This window comes from Oryx dammah, unplaced genomic scaffold (assembly GCF_014754425.2).
Source record: "Oryx dammah isolate SB20612 unplaced genomic scaffold, SCBI_Odam_1.1 HiC_scaffold_1, whole genome shotgun sequence".
NCBI lineage: Eukaryota > Metazoa > Chordata > Mammalia > Artiodactyla > Bovidae > Oryx > Oryx dammah.
Genome location: NW_024070185.1, coordinates 92,709,890 through 92,727,305, shown reverse-complemented (window position 1 = coordinate 92,727,305; position 17,416 = coordinate 92,709,890). Strand labels below are relative to the sequence as shown.

Here is a 17,416-nt window from a genome sequence, read left to right as displayed (position 1 = left end):
AGGAGGAAGGAGAGTATACATAAATAACAACTAACACAGTGATTGGATTTAAAGCAATTATTAATTTCAGCCAATCGTTCTCACTCATTCTACCTTCATTCAGAGGTTTAATCTACACTTCTGTGGAAAGAACTATTATGCTTCTGGCTTACAAAATCAATACTTGTCAACTTAATTATTGCTACCACAGGAATAGCTGTGTGGTGTTATGGAAAATCATGGGCTTTAGAACCAAAGAACTCAGGATTGCATTTGTACTCCTCCATGTCTTAGCTGTGTGACCTTGGAAAAACCTAACTTGACCTATCTATGGTTTGGTTATTTAGTTTGGAATATGGGCAGAGTACGCCTACTGACTACTGACATGACAATCATGAGAGATAATTATGAGGCTGACATGACAGTCAAATGAGAAAATATTGAATAAATATGAAAGCAGCAGTCAATTGATAATGATTTTTTATTAGTCCCTGGGCTGGATGAAGCACAAGCTGGAATCAAGATTGTTGGGAGAAATATCAATAACCTCAGATATGCAGTTGACACCACCCTTATGACAGAAAGCAAAGAGGAACTACAGAGTCTCTTGATGAAAGTGAAAGAGGAGAGTTGAAAAGCTGACTTAAAATTCAACATTCAAAAAATGACGATCATGGCATCTGGTCCCATCACTTCATGGAAAATAGAGGGGGGAAACAATGGAAACAGTGAGAGACTTTTATTTTTTGGTGCTCCAAAATCACTGCAGACATGAAGTTAAAAGACAGTTGCTCCTTGGAAGAAAAGCTATGACAAATCTAGACAGCATGTTAAAAAGCAGAGACATTACTCTGCTGACAAATGTCCGTCTAGCCACAGCTATGGTTTTTCCAGTAGTCATGTATGGATGAATTAGACTATAAAGAAAGCTGAGCACAGACAAATTGATGCTTTTGAACTGTGGTGTTGGAGAAGACTCTTGAGAGTCCCTTGGACTGCAAGGAGATCAAATCAGTCAATCTTAAAGGAAATCAGTCCCGAATATTCACTGAAGGATTGCTGCTGAAGCTGAAGCTCCGATACTTTGGCCACCTGATGCGAAAACTGACTCCTTGGAAAACACCCTGATGCTGGGAAAGATTGTAGGCAGGAATAGAAGGGGATGACAGACGATGAGATGGTTGGATGGCATCACCAACTCGATGGACATAAGTCTGAGGAAACTCTGGGAGTTGGTGATGGACAGGGAAGCCTGGCATGCTGCATTCCACGGGGTTGCAAAGAGTTGGATACGACTGAGTGACTGAACTGAACTGAAAATAACACACTAACACTCTACTTCTTACAAGGTGAAAATGATCACAAGTTCAATTTTACTTTCAGTATTTGTCCATATGCTTAATGGACAAAACTACAAACAAAATGTATGTGATAACATTTCTAAGAATAAGAAGAAGTTATAGGTTCTGGGAAACACTGTCCTTAATTACTCCCATCTCTCAGAATACATGTATATGCAAATCCTTCTAATACATGATTGAATTATGCTAGTGTATCTTTATCTCCTTATTTTTATTTTTCCTTCTGTTTTATTAAAATATAGTTGATTTATAGTATTCTATTAGTTTCAGGAATACAAGATAGTGATTCAATATTTTAATAGAATATATTCAATTTATTTATACAAAACAATGGATATATTTCCCTCTTCTGCATAATATACCCTGTTGCTCACTTATTTTGTAAATAGTAGTTTGTGTCTCTTAGTCCTATAGCCCATCTTGTTCCTCCCACATATGTTTGGTGATCAGACACTGGTGACCTCTAGTTTGTTCTCTGTATCTGTATCTTACTGTTTTGTTGTATACACTCATTTATTTTATTTTTTAGATTCTTCATAATAGTGACAACAGAGTATTTTTTGTTTTCTGACTCATTTCACTAAGCTCTAGGCCCTTCCACGTTGCTACAAATGGCAAAATTTTATTCTTTTTGTGACTAACAGTCTCTCTCTCTCTCTCTCTCTCTCTATATATATATATATATATATGCACACCACATCTCTATCCATTTATCTGTCGATGGACACCTAGGTTTCTTCCATATCTTGGCTATTATAAATAGTACTTTTCCATTGAATAAATTTTGGAAGGATTTTCAGGGTAAATAACACTCAAATTGTATTTAATTAGATGACTGTGATGCCATGGGGAATATATCATGATAGGAATGAACTGACATATACTATTGTCATTAAATGTGAAAGAACATGATATATTTGGATAACTACATAGTGAATACAGCATAGTGTGTGCAGAGGGGGTGGGATAAACACAGAAAGGGGGAAAAGGAGGAAAAATTTGTAGTAGAGAAATTAGGCTGGGGCCAGATCCAGTCCCTGAGTAAAACAAAAATGAGTAATAAACAGAAAAAACATGAACTCCTATAGTTCTCTCAAAAAGGGGAGTGAAATATGTTTTACTTGTTAAGTTTTTTTTGGAAAACAGAATTTCACTTTTTTTTTTGTCTCTAAAAGTTTACTCCTACTTCTAACACTAGTTGTCCTTATTTTCATAAAAGATAAAATCAGATTATTACTTTGAAATTTCCTTCCAGTTTTTAGATTCTGTGATTTTACATATATCCTTTAGTTTCTTTGTTCTGCTTGTATTGAAAACCTTTCCTCAAATATATGAGCTTATTTTGTGCATAAGCTCAAAGTTGTAAGTTCCTTATCCTTGCCTTCAGAAGCAGTCTAATTGTCTATTTTCTCCTGGCACCATGCACCTCTATATTTTTCAGGCTGTAGATGATAGGACTGAGCATGGGTGTGACTACTGCGTAGAACATGGCAATCAGTTTGTCCAAAGAAGTGTCTTTGGACTTGGTTTATATACATTAAGATGATTGACACATAAAACACAGTCACCACTGTAATGTGGGCCGAGCAGTTGGAAAAAGCCTTTTTTCTTCCTCCAGATGAATTGGTTCTTAGTACAATAGAAAGGATGAAAATGTAGGAGATGAAAATCAATAGTAATGAAACAAACAAAAATAGTACACTGCCAAACATTAAAGTAATTCCATTCAAGGAAATATCTGTGCAAGCCAGCTTAAGAAAGGCCAATATTTCATAAGCAAAATGATTGATGACATTTTTCCCACAGAAGAGTAAGTGTACTGTAAGAATTGTTTGTGTCAATGAGTTGAAAAAGCCCCATCTTCATGAGAGAGCTGCCATTTGAATACGAAGTGCCTTGCTCATGATGATAGGGTACCTCAAATGCATGCAGATGGCTATGCAACAGTCATGTGCCATCATTGCTAGGATCACACACTCTGTGGATGCCATGGTGAAGGAGACAGATATCAGAACAACACATCTAGTGAAGGAGATTTTTTTTTCTCTGATAGTGTGTCATTGTTGAGGGGATAAAGGAGGATGTGCACAAAATATCAAGAAAGGAAAGGTTACCAAGAAAGAAGTATATAGGGATGTAAAAGTGGGAATCCAGGAGACTGAGGATGATCAAAGTGCTGTTCCCTAGGAGGATCACCAGGTACATCACCAAGAGTATCACAGAAAGGAACTTTTCGGCTCTTGGGTACTCAGAAAGTCCCTGAAGAATGAACTCAATGCCTGTTGAATTGGTTCTTTCCATTTTACTTTTGCATACCTGAGTATTGCAGAAGAGATGTAGGTGTTAAGGGGTCTATACAGTATTATCATATGAAGTAAGAGATCATTGAAGGAAGGGAAAGTAGCTGGTTGGTTTTAGTTGTGAAATTAGGTTTTTATATTCCTCTTCCTGCTTATAAACTATGGAGTAGAAGATACACAATATTTACATTGGTAGTTTATTAAAAATACAAACTCCTGTGTTCTATTTCCTGAGACTGTGATAGAGAGGTTCTGAGACAGGGAAGAACTATTTGCATTTTTAAAAGTTTGTTATTTCTGACTTAGTTGAACCACAGATGTACTATGATAATTGCTATTTTGGAAATACCACGCTTAATATCTTAAGACTATTGATTTATTTGGTTTTGTATCATGTCAGTCATTAACAGTAGCATTAGTTTATAGTGAAGTCGCTCAGTCCTCCATGCTTCATATCTTAAGATTATTGATTTATTTGGTTTTGTATCATGTTAGTCATTAACAGTAGCATTGGTTTAGGGTTGTGTAATTTATTAATATGCTCACATGTATTACTTATTTAATCATCACTATAATTTTCTGAGGAAAATAAATTTCATAGAATATGTTTAAAAATTATTTTAACACATTTATACACAATAAGTAATAAATTGCTATTCATATCTGCCTTTTCTGATTTACATCCCTCCTTTTTTACCTGCCTGGTTATTGCCCTCCCAAAATTATGCCAGTTGTCTAAGAAGTGGGAATAAGACCTCTTTTAAAATAGTGCTCGCCAGATGATTCTATTGGACAACTGAGGAAGAAAACCACCCACCTAGTGGAGTGTTTAAAACTTTAATATACAGATGAGTCACATGGGAAATCTTTGTAAAAGATTCTCAATCAGTGGATCTCAAGTGATATCTGAGATCTGAATTTATGGACATGTTTCCAGATGGTGTTGATGCTGATTTTCTAGAAGCACATGAATAGCAAGGCCTTTTAGACCATCTCTCATTGATAACTTGGAGCATACCATTGGTGTTTCAATTCTATGTAGGACTGTAATTGAAGAGCAGACAATGCAAAACTAAATATATTGGTGAGACTTCTGAGTAAGTGTATTGCGATGAGTTTTGGGTTCTTTAGATTTTAAAAATACAAAGAACAAAATCACACACAAAAGAGTTATCTTTTAGTTCTGTCCATATAAAAGTTTTTCCTCTTCTATTTGTTGAATTTTAAGTTATGCTCAACATTTTCCAAAATAGAAATTAGAGATTGGCTCTAGATCTGAGTTGTGTGCCATAGAGTATGGAGAAAAAGATTTTAATTTGAAAACATTTAAAGAATAAATATTAGCAGATGACCTTCTTTATAATAAATAAGTAAAAGAGCACAAATTTGAAAACAGCTCTTCATCCTCAAGACAGTCTACCTAGGTTAATAAATATCCCTAGAGGTAACATCTTGATTCAATGTATGGGTTTTAGTTAGGTTTCTCAAACAGTAAGTATACTTCTGATATAGGATTGACGATTTCTCTCAGTAATAGTCATTTGCCAACAGGTTATGCTGCTTTCTTTGAAACGTCCAGTTTACAATGATGAGACAATTCAATCAGCATAATATAATGTTTATGTATCTATTTGCTGTGGAAAGGAGGACTCTCATCCAATTCAATCTGTTACCTACTTCATAAGTATACATTTCCAAGGGAGTATGAAGGGTTGGTTGGACAGGATATATTTTATTTGGTATAAATATTTAAGTTTGATTGACTGTAGGTACACTTATCAACCTACATTTTCTCTGGGAATAAATATATGATAGAGGCCTTGAAAGTGCTGCACTCAATATGCCAGCAAATTTGGAAAACTAAGCAGTGGCCACAGGGCTGGAAAAGGTCGGTTTTCATTCTAATCCTAAAGAAGGGCAATACCAAAGAATGCTCAAACTGCCACAAAATTGCACACATCTCCACATGCTAGTAACGTAATACTCAAAATTCTCCAAGCCAGGCTTCAACAGTACGTGAACCGTGAACTTCTAGATATTCAAGCTGGGTTTAGAAATGGCAGAAGAATCCGAGATCAAATTGCCAACATCTGTTGGATCATCAAAAAAGCAAGAGAGTTCCAGAAAAAATATCTATTTCTGCTTTATTGACTATCCCAAAGCCTTTGACAGTGTGGATCACAACAAATTGCAGAAAATTCTGAAAGAGATGGGAATACCAGACCACCTGATCTGTCTCTTGAGAAATCTGTGTGCAGATCAGGAGGCAACAGTTAGAACTTGACATGGAATAACAGATTGGTTCCAAATAGGGAAAAGTACATCAAGGCTGTGTATTGTCACCCTGCTTATTTAACTTCTATGCAGAGTGCATCATGAGAAACGCTGGGCTGGAAGAAGCTCAAGCTGGAATCAAGATTTCCGGGAGAAATATCAATAACCTCAGATATGCAGATGACACCACCCTTATGACAGAAAGTGAAGAGGAACTAAAAAGCCTCTTGATGAAAGTGAAAGAGGAGAGTGAAAAAGTTGGCTTAAAGCTCAACATTCATAAAACGAAGATCATGGCATCTAGTCCTATCACTTCATGGGAAATAGATGGGGAAACGGTGGAGACAGTGTCAGACTTTATTTTTTTGGGCTCCAAAATCACTGCAGATGGTGACTGCAGCCATGAAATTAAAAGATGCTTACTCCTTGGAAGGAAAGTTATGACCAACCTAGATAGCATATTCAAAAGCAGAGACATTACTTTGCCAAAAAGGTCCGTCTAGTCAGGGCTATAGTTTTTCCAGTGGTTGTGAGAGTTGGACTTTGAAGAAAGCTGAGCACCGAAGAATTGATGGTTTTGAACTGTGGTGTTGGAGAAGACTCTTGAGAGTCCCTTGGACTGCAAGGAGATCCAACCAGTCCATTCTAGAGGAGCAGTCCTGGGTGTTCTTTGGAAGGACTGATGCTAAAGCTGAAACTCCAATACTTTGGCCACATCATGTGAAGAATTGACTCATTGGAAAAGACTCTGATGCTGGGAGGGATTGGGGGCAGGAGAAGGGGACGACAGAGGATGAGATGGCTGGATGGCATCACTGACTCGATGGACGTGAGTCTGAGTGAACTCTGGGAGTTGGTGATGGACAGAGAGGCCTGGCATGCTGCAGTTCTTGGGGTCGCAAAGAGTCGGACATGACTGAGCGACTGAACTGAATTGAACTGATGAGACCAGATGCCGTGAATTTAGTTTTCTGAGTGTTGAGTTTCAAGCCAGCTTTTCCACTCTCCTCTTTCACCCTCATCAAGAGGCTCTCTAGTTCCTCTTCACTTTCTGTTGAGTGATATCTTCTGCATATCTGAAGTTGTTGATATTTTTCTCAGCAATCTTGATCCAGCCCCGCATTTCACATGATGCACTCTGCATGTAAATTAAATAAACAGGGTGATAAAATACGCCCTTATCTTACAGCTTTCCCAATTTTGAGCCAGTTCATTGTTCCATGTCCTGTTCTAACTGTTGCTTCTTGACCTGCATACAGGTTTCCCAGGAGTCATGTAAGGTGGTCTGATATTCCCATCTCTTTAAGAATTTTCCACAGTTTGTTGTGATCCACACAGTTAAAGGCTTTACAATAGTCAGTAAAGCAGAAGTTTTTATGGAATTCCCTTCCTTTCTCTATGATCCAACATATATTACCAATTTGATCTCTGGTTTTTCTGCTTTTACTAAACCCAGCTTGTACATCTAGAAGTTAGTTCACGTACTGTTGAAGCCTAGCCTGAAGGATTTTGAGCATGACCTTACTAGCATGTGAAATGAGCACAATTGTCCGGTAGTCTGAAAATTCTTTTGGTAGTCTGAAAAGTGCCAAAGATTGTGATTGGAATGAAAACACCTTTTCCAGTCCTGTGGCCACTGCTATTTTCCAAATTTGTGGGCATATTAACTGCAACACTTTAACAGCATCATCTTTTAGGATTTGAAATAGCTTAGTTGGAATTGCATAATCTCCACAAGCTTTGTTCATAATAATGCTTCCTAAGGCCCACTTGACTTCACACTCCAGGATGTCTGGTTCTAGGTGAGTGACCACACTATCATGGTTATCCTGGCCATTAAGAATTTTTTGCATATACTTCTGTGTATTCTTGCCAACTCTTCTTAATCTTTTCTTCTGTTAGGTCCTTACCATTTTTGTCCTTTTTTGTGCCCATCCTTACATGAAATGTTCCCTTGATATCTCCAGTTTTCTTGAAGAGATCTCTAATCTTTGCTATCCTATTGTTTCCTCAACTTTTCATTTTTCACTGAAGAAGCCCTTCTTCTCTCCTTTCTATTTTCTGGAACTCTGCATTCAGTTGGGTGTATCTTTCTCTTTATCCCTTTCTTTTTGTTCTTTTCTTTCTTCAGTTATGTGTAAAACCTCCTCAGACAACCACTTTGCCTTCTTGCATTTCTTTTTTTGGGATGGTGTTCATTGCCTCCTTTAGTTAGGAGCCTCCATCCATTGTTTTTCTGGCACTCTGTCTACCAGATCTAATCCTTTGAATCTATTTGTCACCTCCACTGTATAATCATAAGGAATTTGATTTAGGTCATATCTGAATGGCCTTGTGGTTTTCTCTACTTTCTTCAATTTAAGAAATTGAATTCAATTTTGCAATAAGGAGCTCAAGATCAAACTTCACTGTTATTCCAGATATCTCTTGACTTCCTACCTCTGCATTCCAATCCCCTATAATGAAAAGGATATCATTTTTTTGGTATTAGTTCTAAAAGGTCTTTGTGGGTCTTCATGGAGCTGATCAACTTCAGCTTCTTTGGCATCAATGGTTCAGGCATAGTCTTGGATTACTATTTTGGTGAAATGTTTGTCTTGAAAACAAACTGAGATCATTCTGTCATTTTTGAGATTGCACCCAAGTACTGAATTTCAGACTCTCTTGTTGACTCTGAGGGCTACTCTATTTCTTTTAAGGGATTCTTGCACACGGTAAATATAATGGTCATCTGAATTAAATTTTCCCATTCCTGTCCATTTTAGGTCACTGATTCCTAAGATGTTGATGTTCACTCTTACCATCTCCTGCTTGACTACCTCTAATTTAGCTTGATTCATGTACCTAACATTGCAGGTTCCTATGCAATATTGTTCTTTATAGCATCAGAATGTACTTTCACCACTGGACACTTCCACAGTTGAGCATCGTTTCTGGTTTGCCCTGTTTCATTCTTTCTGAAGCTATTAGTAATTGCCCTCTGCTCTTTGCCAGTAGCATATTGGACACCTTCCAACTTGGGAGGCTCATCTTCCTGTGTCATCTTCTTGCCTTTTCATATTGTTTGTGTTCATGGGGTTCTCGCAGCAAGAATACTGGAGTGGTTTGTCATTCCCTCCTCCAGTGAACTACTTTTTGTTAGAACTCTGCACTTTTGCCTGTCCATCTTGGGTGGCCCTGCATGGCATGGCTCATAGCTTCATTGAGTTACACAAGCCCCTTCACCATGAGAAGGCTGTGATCCATGAAGGGGAAAATGTTAATATAGTTAATTTATAAAATATTATATTGAATCAGATTTTTTTTTGAAAAACCATTGTTAACTCAGATATGGCAGATACAAATTTCAGCATTTATACATGATGTGGTTCATTTATTTTTTAAAAAAAATTTATTGAACATTGATTATATGTCCTGTCCTCTACTAGATCTTTTTGATATTATAGGATGATAAAAATTTCCTGCTCATCATATAAGAGCTTTATGTGTTGGTGGAGAGAAATTATAAATAAATGAACAATATAAAAATAAATATATGATAGATGTATTAATTCATAATGATTTTGAATAATTGGCTGTGTACTTATTTTAGGTTACAAACTGTCTTTTAGAACACTTTTTATCTTTATTATTATTTTCTTTTTAATTAATTAATTCATTTTAATTGGAGGCTAATTACTTTACACTATTGTGGTGGTTTTTGCCATACATTGGCATGAATCAGCCACGGGTGTACATGTGGTCCCCCATTCTGAACCCCCTCCCACCTCTCTCCTTATCCCACCCCTCTGGGTTGTCCCAGTGCACCAGCTTTGTATGCCCTTCATGCACTGAACTTGGACTGGTCATCCATTTCACATATGGTAATATACATGTGTCTTTATTATTTTCTAAATATTTAAGAGTGATTATGTTTTCCTGGGGCTTCCTAAGAGATTTTCAATATTTTACATTTCCATAATAGTTTTCTGAAAAGCCACAAGCATGTTTAATTTCTGCAGCTAGAAATTAAAAAGTAACTAACTAAAAGTAACAACAGTAACCAAGACATATTTTGGCAACCAAGATATATCATATATTTATATGTCATAAATATATATTTTATCATATATTTTAATCTTTTTATTTTATATTAGAGTATAGTTGATTAGCAATGTTATGTTATTCTCAGGTGTAGAGCAAAGTGGTTCAGTCATACATTTACATGTATCTATTAATCTTCAAATTCTTTTCCCATTTAGTTTTTACATACTATTGAGCAGAGTTTCGTGTGATATGTCAGAGGTATTTGTTGGTTAATGACTTTAAATACAGTAGTGTAATTCTCAAACTCCTTAAATGTTCCCACACACCACCCTTCAGTAACCATACATTTGTTCTGTAAGTCTGTGACCCTCCATTTTATAAAGAAGTTCTGTTGTATCAGTTTTATATTCCATATATAAGTGATATTATACAATATTTCACTTTTGCTGTCTGACTTATTTCACTCAGTATGACAATCTTTAGTTCTGTCCATGTTACTGCAAAAGGCTTTATTTCATTCTTTTTAATGGCTGAGTAATATTCCATTGTATATATATATATATATCACATTTTCTTTTCCTATTCATCTGTAAAAGGACAAACTCTTAGAGGAAAACATAGGCAGAACACTCTAACATAAATGACAGCAATATATGTTCTGTCTCTCAGAGTAAAATGAGTGGGACCTAATTAAACTCAAAAGCTTTTGGTCAGCTAAGGAAACTGTGAAGCAAAACTAAAAGGCAAGACACACAATGTGAGAAAATATTTGCAAATGATGTGACTGACAAGGTATTAGTCTCAAAATTAAAAACAGCTCATATGGTTTAATCATCAAAACAAACAACCCAATCAAAATAGGCAGAAGAACTAAATAAACATTTCTCCAAAGAAGACATACAGATGGCCAAGAGGCACATGAAAAGATGTTCAACATTGCTAATTATTAGAGAAATGCAAATCAAGACTATATTTAAATATCACCTCATAGCGGTCAGAATGGTTATCATCAAGAAATCAACAAACAAGGGCTGGAGAGAATGTGGAAAGAAGGAACCCCTCCTACACTGTTGTTATAAATTGTTGCAGCTACTAGGGAGAACAGTATGGAGGTTCCTTTAAAAAGTAAAAATAGAGCTATCATATGATCCTGCCTCCTTATGGCAGAAAGCAAAGTACTAAAGAGCCTCTTGATGAAAGAGGAGAGTAGAAAAGGCTGGTTTAGAACTCATTGTTCAAAAACGAAGATCATGGCATCCAGTCCCATCACCTCATGGCAAATAGATGGGGAAACAATGGAAACAGTGAGCTTTATTTTGGGGAGCTCCAAAATCACTGTAGATGGTAACTGCAACCATGAAATTAAAGGATGCTTGCTCCTTGGAAGAAAAGTTATGACCAACCTAGACAGCATATTAAAAAGCAGAGACATTACTTTGCCAGCAAAGGTCTGTCTGGTCAAAGCTATGGTTTTTCCAGTAGTCATGTATGGGTGTGAGAGTTGGACTCTAAAGAAGGCTGAGTCCTGAAGAATTGATGCTTTTGAACTGTGGTGTTGGAGAAGACTTTGAGAGTCCCTTGGATTGCAAGGAGACCAAACCAGTCAATCCTAAAGGAAAATCAGTCTTGAATATTCATTGGAAGGACTGATGATGAAGCTGAAACTCCAATACTTTGACCACCTGATGGGAAGAACTGACTCATTGGAAAAGAACCTGATGTTGGGAAAGATAGAAGGCAGGAGGAGAAGGGGACGACAAAGGATGAGATGGTTGGATGGCATCACTGACTCAATGGACATCAGTTTGAGCAAGCACCAGGAGTTGGTGATGGCCAGGGAAGCCGGGTCTGCTGCAGACCATGGGGTTGCAAAGAGTCAGTGACTGAACTGAAACTGAATGATCCTGCCATCACATTCCTCATCATATATCTGGAGAAAGACATGGCCTGAAGTGACAGTTGCAGTTCAGTGATCTTGTAGCACTGTTTAAAATATCTTATAGTTTTGAATGACACTTTGTGAAATTGTTTTCACATGGTAATCTTCTCTATTTGAATTTTGTGTCTGCAGCAGCTTTGAATTCTGAGTTACATAGTATAAATCATAATTCATATTCCATCAGAGAAGTTTTTCCTACCCAGCAAGTTCCTCACAGCAATCTTTACATCCTTATTCCTCAGACTATAGATGAGAGGATTGAGCATGGGGGTCATCACTCCATAGAGGAGAGAGATGAGGGCCTCAATGATGTCTTGATTATCTGTACCAGCGGAGCTTTTAGATTTGGGCTTAGCATACATGAAGAAGATTGTTACAAAGAATACAATCACTACTGTAAGATGGGCTGAGCAGGTGGAGAAGGCCTTATGTTTTCCTTCAGTGGAAGGAATTCTTAGAATAGTGGCAACAATGAAAATGTAAGAGATGGAAATTACTAGCAATGGAATAACTAGAACAATCAGATTTGACCCTGCCATGCTGATCACATTAATTGAAATATCAGCACAGGCTAATTTTAGGATAGCCAGAATTTCACAAACGAAATGGTTGATTACATTGTCAGCACAGAATGGTAATTGCATTGCAAGAGATGTCTGCACCACTGAGTCAACAATACCTGCAGCCCAGGATCCAGCTGCCATGGGCACGTAAGCACCTTTTCTCATGATGACAGAGTATCTCAGTGGGTAGCAGATGGCCACATAGCGGTCAAGTGCCATCATGCCTAGAAGTACACACTCTGTGGCTCCCATGGCAAAAGAGACAAACATTTGCACCATGCATCCAGAGAAGGAAACCCTTTTCCTTACTGTAAGAAAACTGTCAAGAATTAATGGGACAGAGGAGCTTGTATAGCAAATGTCCAGGAAGGAAAGATTACAGAGGAAGAAATACATGGGGGTGTGCAAATGAGAATAACGGATGATTACAGAGATAAGGACTCCATTTCCCAGCAGGATCATCAGGTACATCCACAGAACTAGGACAAAGAAAACTGTCTGGAGCTCTGGGTGAGCAGAAAGCCCAGTCAGAACAAATTCTCTCAACACGGAATCATTGGTTCTTCCCATATTGTGTATATCCTTTCTCCAACAGCACTCTATGGATAATACAATAGATATTTGTTAATACAGTGTTTCCAAGAGCTCCTGTTTTAAGAATCATATTCTTTGTTATTAAAGTGTTAGTTGCTCAGTTGTGTCCAACTCTTTGTGACCCCATTGCCTGTAGCTCACCAGAGTCCTCTATCCATGGGACTTCCCAGGCAAGAATACTATAATGGGATGCCATTCTCTTCTCCAGGGGATCTTCCTGACCTAGGAAATGAACCTGGGTCTCCTGCATTGCAGGCGGTTTCTTTACCAACCAAGCCACCAAGAAAGCCCTTTGTTATTATAGTTCTCTATTTGAAAGCAACAAGATAACTCTGGGACAATCTCTTACTTTAAACCTTGACCACTAGAGCAGGAATCCTAAGCTAATTTTCTCAGAGTTAAGAGAGAACACTTTTTGATTGTAGGATGCTTGATTCTCAAGCCAGTTTATTGCCCTTTCTAGTGGCTCTACTTCTTAACACATTGATTTAGTATCAGTGATCTGGATGCAGCAGGCAGATAAAATTTATTTGCAAGTGGTTCCTGTGCTGTATTTTTAGAACTTGTAAATTTGAATTACATTTTAAAAATGAATGTTTTAAAGGTAGTGTATAAGCTGTAAAATTATTTTCAGCTTGTGTTCAAAAAACTGTAGTATTTGAAAACATTAGATCCGTTTCCATTATGGAGCTCAGGTATAACTGACTCATTAGGTTTGAAGCACATTCTCCATCTTACCAGAGTGTACCAGAATACCCTCCTCTCTCTCTTCTTTGCTTGTCAGTGGAGATGATTATTAGTTACCAATTGGTGGCTCAATGGTAATGAATTCACCTACCAAGGCAGGAGCCTTGGGTTTGATCCCTAGGTTGGGTAGATTCCCTGGAGAAGGAAATGGCAACCTATTCCAGTATTCTTGCCTGGGAAATCCCATGGACAGAGAAGCCTGGTAGGCTACAGTCAATGGGATCACAAAGAGTCAGATACAACTGAGTGATTAAACAACAGTATATCTACATTAATAACAATGTAAGATGTAAGGTTTAATCTTACTTTATTGAAGAAAGGACCCATGAAAGCAAAAATTTCTTGGGCTCATCAAAGTCATAATGCAGTCCTGTGTGACTAAGTCTCTTTTTAGAGCTCAGTATCCTTTGGTGGTAGCTAGTCATTGCATCAGAGAAGGCCATGGCACCCCACTCCAGTACTCTTGCCTGGAAAATCCCATGGATGGAGGAGCCTGGTAGGCTGCAGTCCATGCTAAGGGTTGGACACGACTGAGCGACTTCCCTTTCACTTTTCACTTTCATGCATTGGAGAAGGAGATGGCAACCCACTCCAGTATTCTTGCCTGGAGAATCCCAGGGACGGGGGAGCCTGGTGGGCTGCTGTCTATGGGGTTGCACAGAGTCGGACACGACTGAAGTGACTTAGCAGCAATCATTGCATATTACCCCATATTACCCTCACTGAAAGGACATGGCTTTGTATCACTACAGTATCTAACTTCCTCAGTATAATGAGAAATTATGTATTCAAGTAAATGTTTTTTCTTTTTGAAAATAGAAAATAAATGAATATATTTATGAAGCCATTTTTATTCTGAATAGAGGGTTGTAATATTGTGTATTGTAGGCCTCACATAATTTATTTTTACCTATGCAAGAACTGTCACTTAGGGAATCAACTCTAGAAACAATGCTTTTATTCAAAATACGTTTAAATACTAGTGATATGCAACTATCATTTTTTTCACAAATAATATTTATAAGAAGGATAATATACAAAGCAAATAAAAGAGAGTTTCTCTGATATAAGTTACACTGGTTTGGAGGTAAGAGAAAAGCAATATCTCTTCAGGGTCTTATTCACTCATCCTCCTTCAATTTTATTTTTATAGGATTCCAAAGGACATAGTTTGAAAACCACCAATGCAATAAATAATAGATAATTTTAGTAACTTGCATTTTAAATAATTTTATTAGCAAGAATAATTATAAAATAATAATATATATATATTAATTAATTTATGCCAGATACGTTTCTAAAAGTTTGAATTCATAACAGTCCAAGGAAGGACTGTTGTTTTATGGTATATGGATTGTTCTTCCTTAGACTTTTGTTAAACATCACCAGTAAATCATAATATCAGTAGATGAAAGAAAATAAAAAGCAAAGAAAACCATAGAAAAAATGAAAAGACCACCTAGGAAATGGGAGAAAATATTTGCAAATTATGCAACAGATAAGTGCTTATTCTCCAAAGTGTAGAAACAGCTCATATAACTCAACAACAAAAAGCAAACAACACAACTGAAAAATGGTCACAAGACCTTAATAAATATTTCTCCAAAGAAGACAGATATGGTCAGTAGGCACATGAAAGGATGCTCAACATCCTTAATTATTAGAGAGAAACACAAATCAAAACTACAAAGAAGTCCCCACCTCACACTGGTCAAGTGGTCTTCATTAAAAAGTCTACAAATAACAAATGCTGGAGAGGATGTGGAGAAAAGGGAGCCCTCTTAAATTTGGTGGGAATGTAAGTTGTTGCAGCTACTATGGAAAACTGTGTGGGTGTTCCTCAGAAACTAAAAATAGAATTTCCATATGATCTAGCAATCCCACTCCTGGATGTATACTTGGACAATACTATAATTTAAAAAGATACATGATATATGCACCTGCATGTTCATAGCAGCACTATTCACAATAGCTAAAACATGGAAACGACCTAAATGTCCATCAATAGATGAGAGGGTAAAGAAGATATGATACATGTATACAATATAATACTACTGAGCCATATAAAGAACAAGAGAATGCTATTTGCAGCAACATGGATGCAACTAGAGATTGTTATACTAATCAAGGTAAGTCAGAAAGAGAAAGATGAAACACCACATGGTAACACTTATACATGAAATCTAAAATATAGCACAAATGAACCTATCTATAAAACAGAAAGAGACTCACTGACTAGAGAATAGACAGTGGTTGCCAAGGGGCAAGGGGGTTGGGGAGGGAAGGTGTCAGAGTTTGGAATTAGCAGATGTAAACTTTTGTATATAGGATGGAGAAACAACAAGGTCCTACTGTATAGTACAAGCAACTATATTCAGTATCCCATGATAAACTATAATGAATAAGATTATAAAAAAGAACATATATGTGTGTATAACTGAGTTACTTTGCTGTGCAGCAGAGATTGGCACACTTTTTAAGTCAACTATACTTCAATTAAAAAAAAATTAAAAGAAAATAAAAAGCAATTTCAGGAGAGGCACAAAATAAATTTGGTGAAGATCAATTCATAATTTTCATATAAACTAGTTGAAGTTCACAAACAGAAGGTTACTTCCTAATCTTGAGAGGAAACTATAATAAAAATCTAGAGGAAATTACTATTAACTAATAATTAATGGAGACAGGTTATACATTTTGATTGAGATCTGGATTAAGATAAGGATGCCTAGTTTTACAGCTGCAAGGGATTTACATATATCATTAAAAATTATATAGCATAGCAAAACAGGAGTAATTCAAAAGTATAGTATGTTAAGAAATGGGATAAAAATATAAGGCTTCCATTTTCCCCCAAATTAGTCTACACATTCAATTAAATGCATTCTAATTTTAGCTGCATTTTTTTGAGGTATATGAATACCTGTTCTAAAATATAAACTGAGGAATAAAATTGTACAACTTGCACACAGTTTTATAAAAGAAAAGGAAGGGGGAAGTCCATATTTAAAACACTCCAAGAAAGCCACAGTAACAAAAATCTTATGATAATGGTTTGGGAACATTTAAATAGTCTGGTAGAAAAGAAAAGAGATCTCAAATATAGACACATGGTTTTACTGGAATGTGGCATATTGTGAAATTGTCATACTAAAACAGTGGGGAAGTGATAGCTCAGTTGGTCATGTTAAGAAAATGTCTTTATACATGAAAAAAATAAAATTTGATCCTTGGATTATCATACATACAGTTGGAAATCAAATATATTAACAACTTACATGTGAAAAATTATTAAATTAATAGAGAGTATAGAAAATCTTGAGAACTTTTGGTGGAGGAAAAGCTTTTAAAACATAGAACCTTCAACTAATAGAAAATTGATCAAAGGATATCAATTAGTGATTCACAGAAGGGTTGATAAGTATATGGAAAGATTCTACAACTTGGGAAATCTGAAAACTGGTTACAGAATGTTCCATATCAGAAAAATTCTAATTGAAATACCCATAAAGTATTCATTTTCTTTGAAAAAGTAGGTGTATCAAATGTTGGCAAGCATGTGGGCAGGTAGAACTCTGATGGGAGTGTACACTGATATATTGGAAAATGCTATGGATGTATTAAAGTTGGACA

General features: G+C 36.5%; 1 protein-coding gene and 1 pseudogene across 1 annotated transcript; both read right to left on the bottom strand.

Annotated features, from left to right (window-relative positions):
* Positions 1–2,742: 2,742 nt before the first annotated feature.
* Positions 2,743–3,742, bottom strand: LOC120864096 (annotated as a pseudogene).
* Positions 3,743–12,049: 8,307 nt separating this feature from the next.
* LOC120864089 (olfactory receptor 13C8) lies at positions 12,050–13,012 on the bottom strand. The gene has a single exon (XM_040240916.1). It carries the CDS (start codon positions 13,010–13,012, stop codon positions 12,050–12,052), a length of 963 nt encoding a protein of 320 aa, XP_040096850.1.
* Positions 13,013–17,416: the final 4,404 nt, after the last annotated feature.

Coding starts and splice junctions, on each gene's coding strand:
- LOC120864089 (XM_040240916.1), bottom strand. CDS start 13,012: ATGGGAAGAACCAATGATTCCGTGTTGAGAGAATTTGTTCTGACTGGG.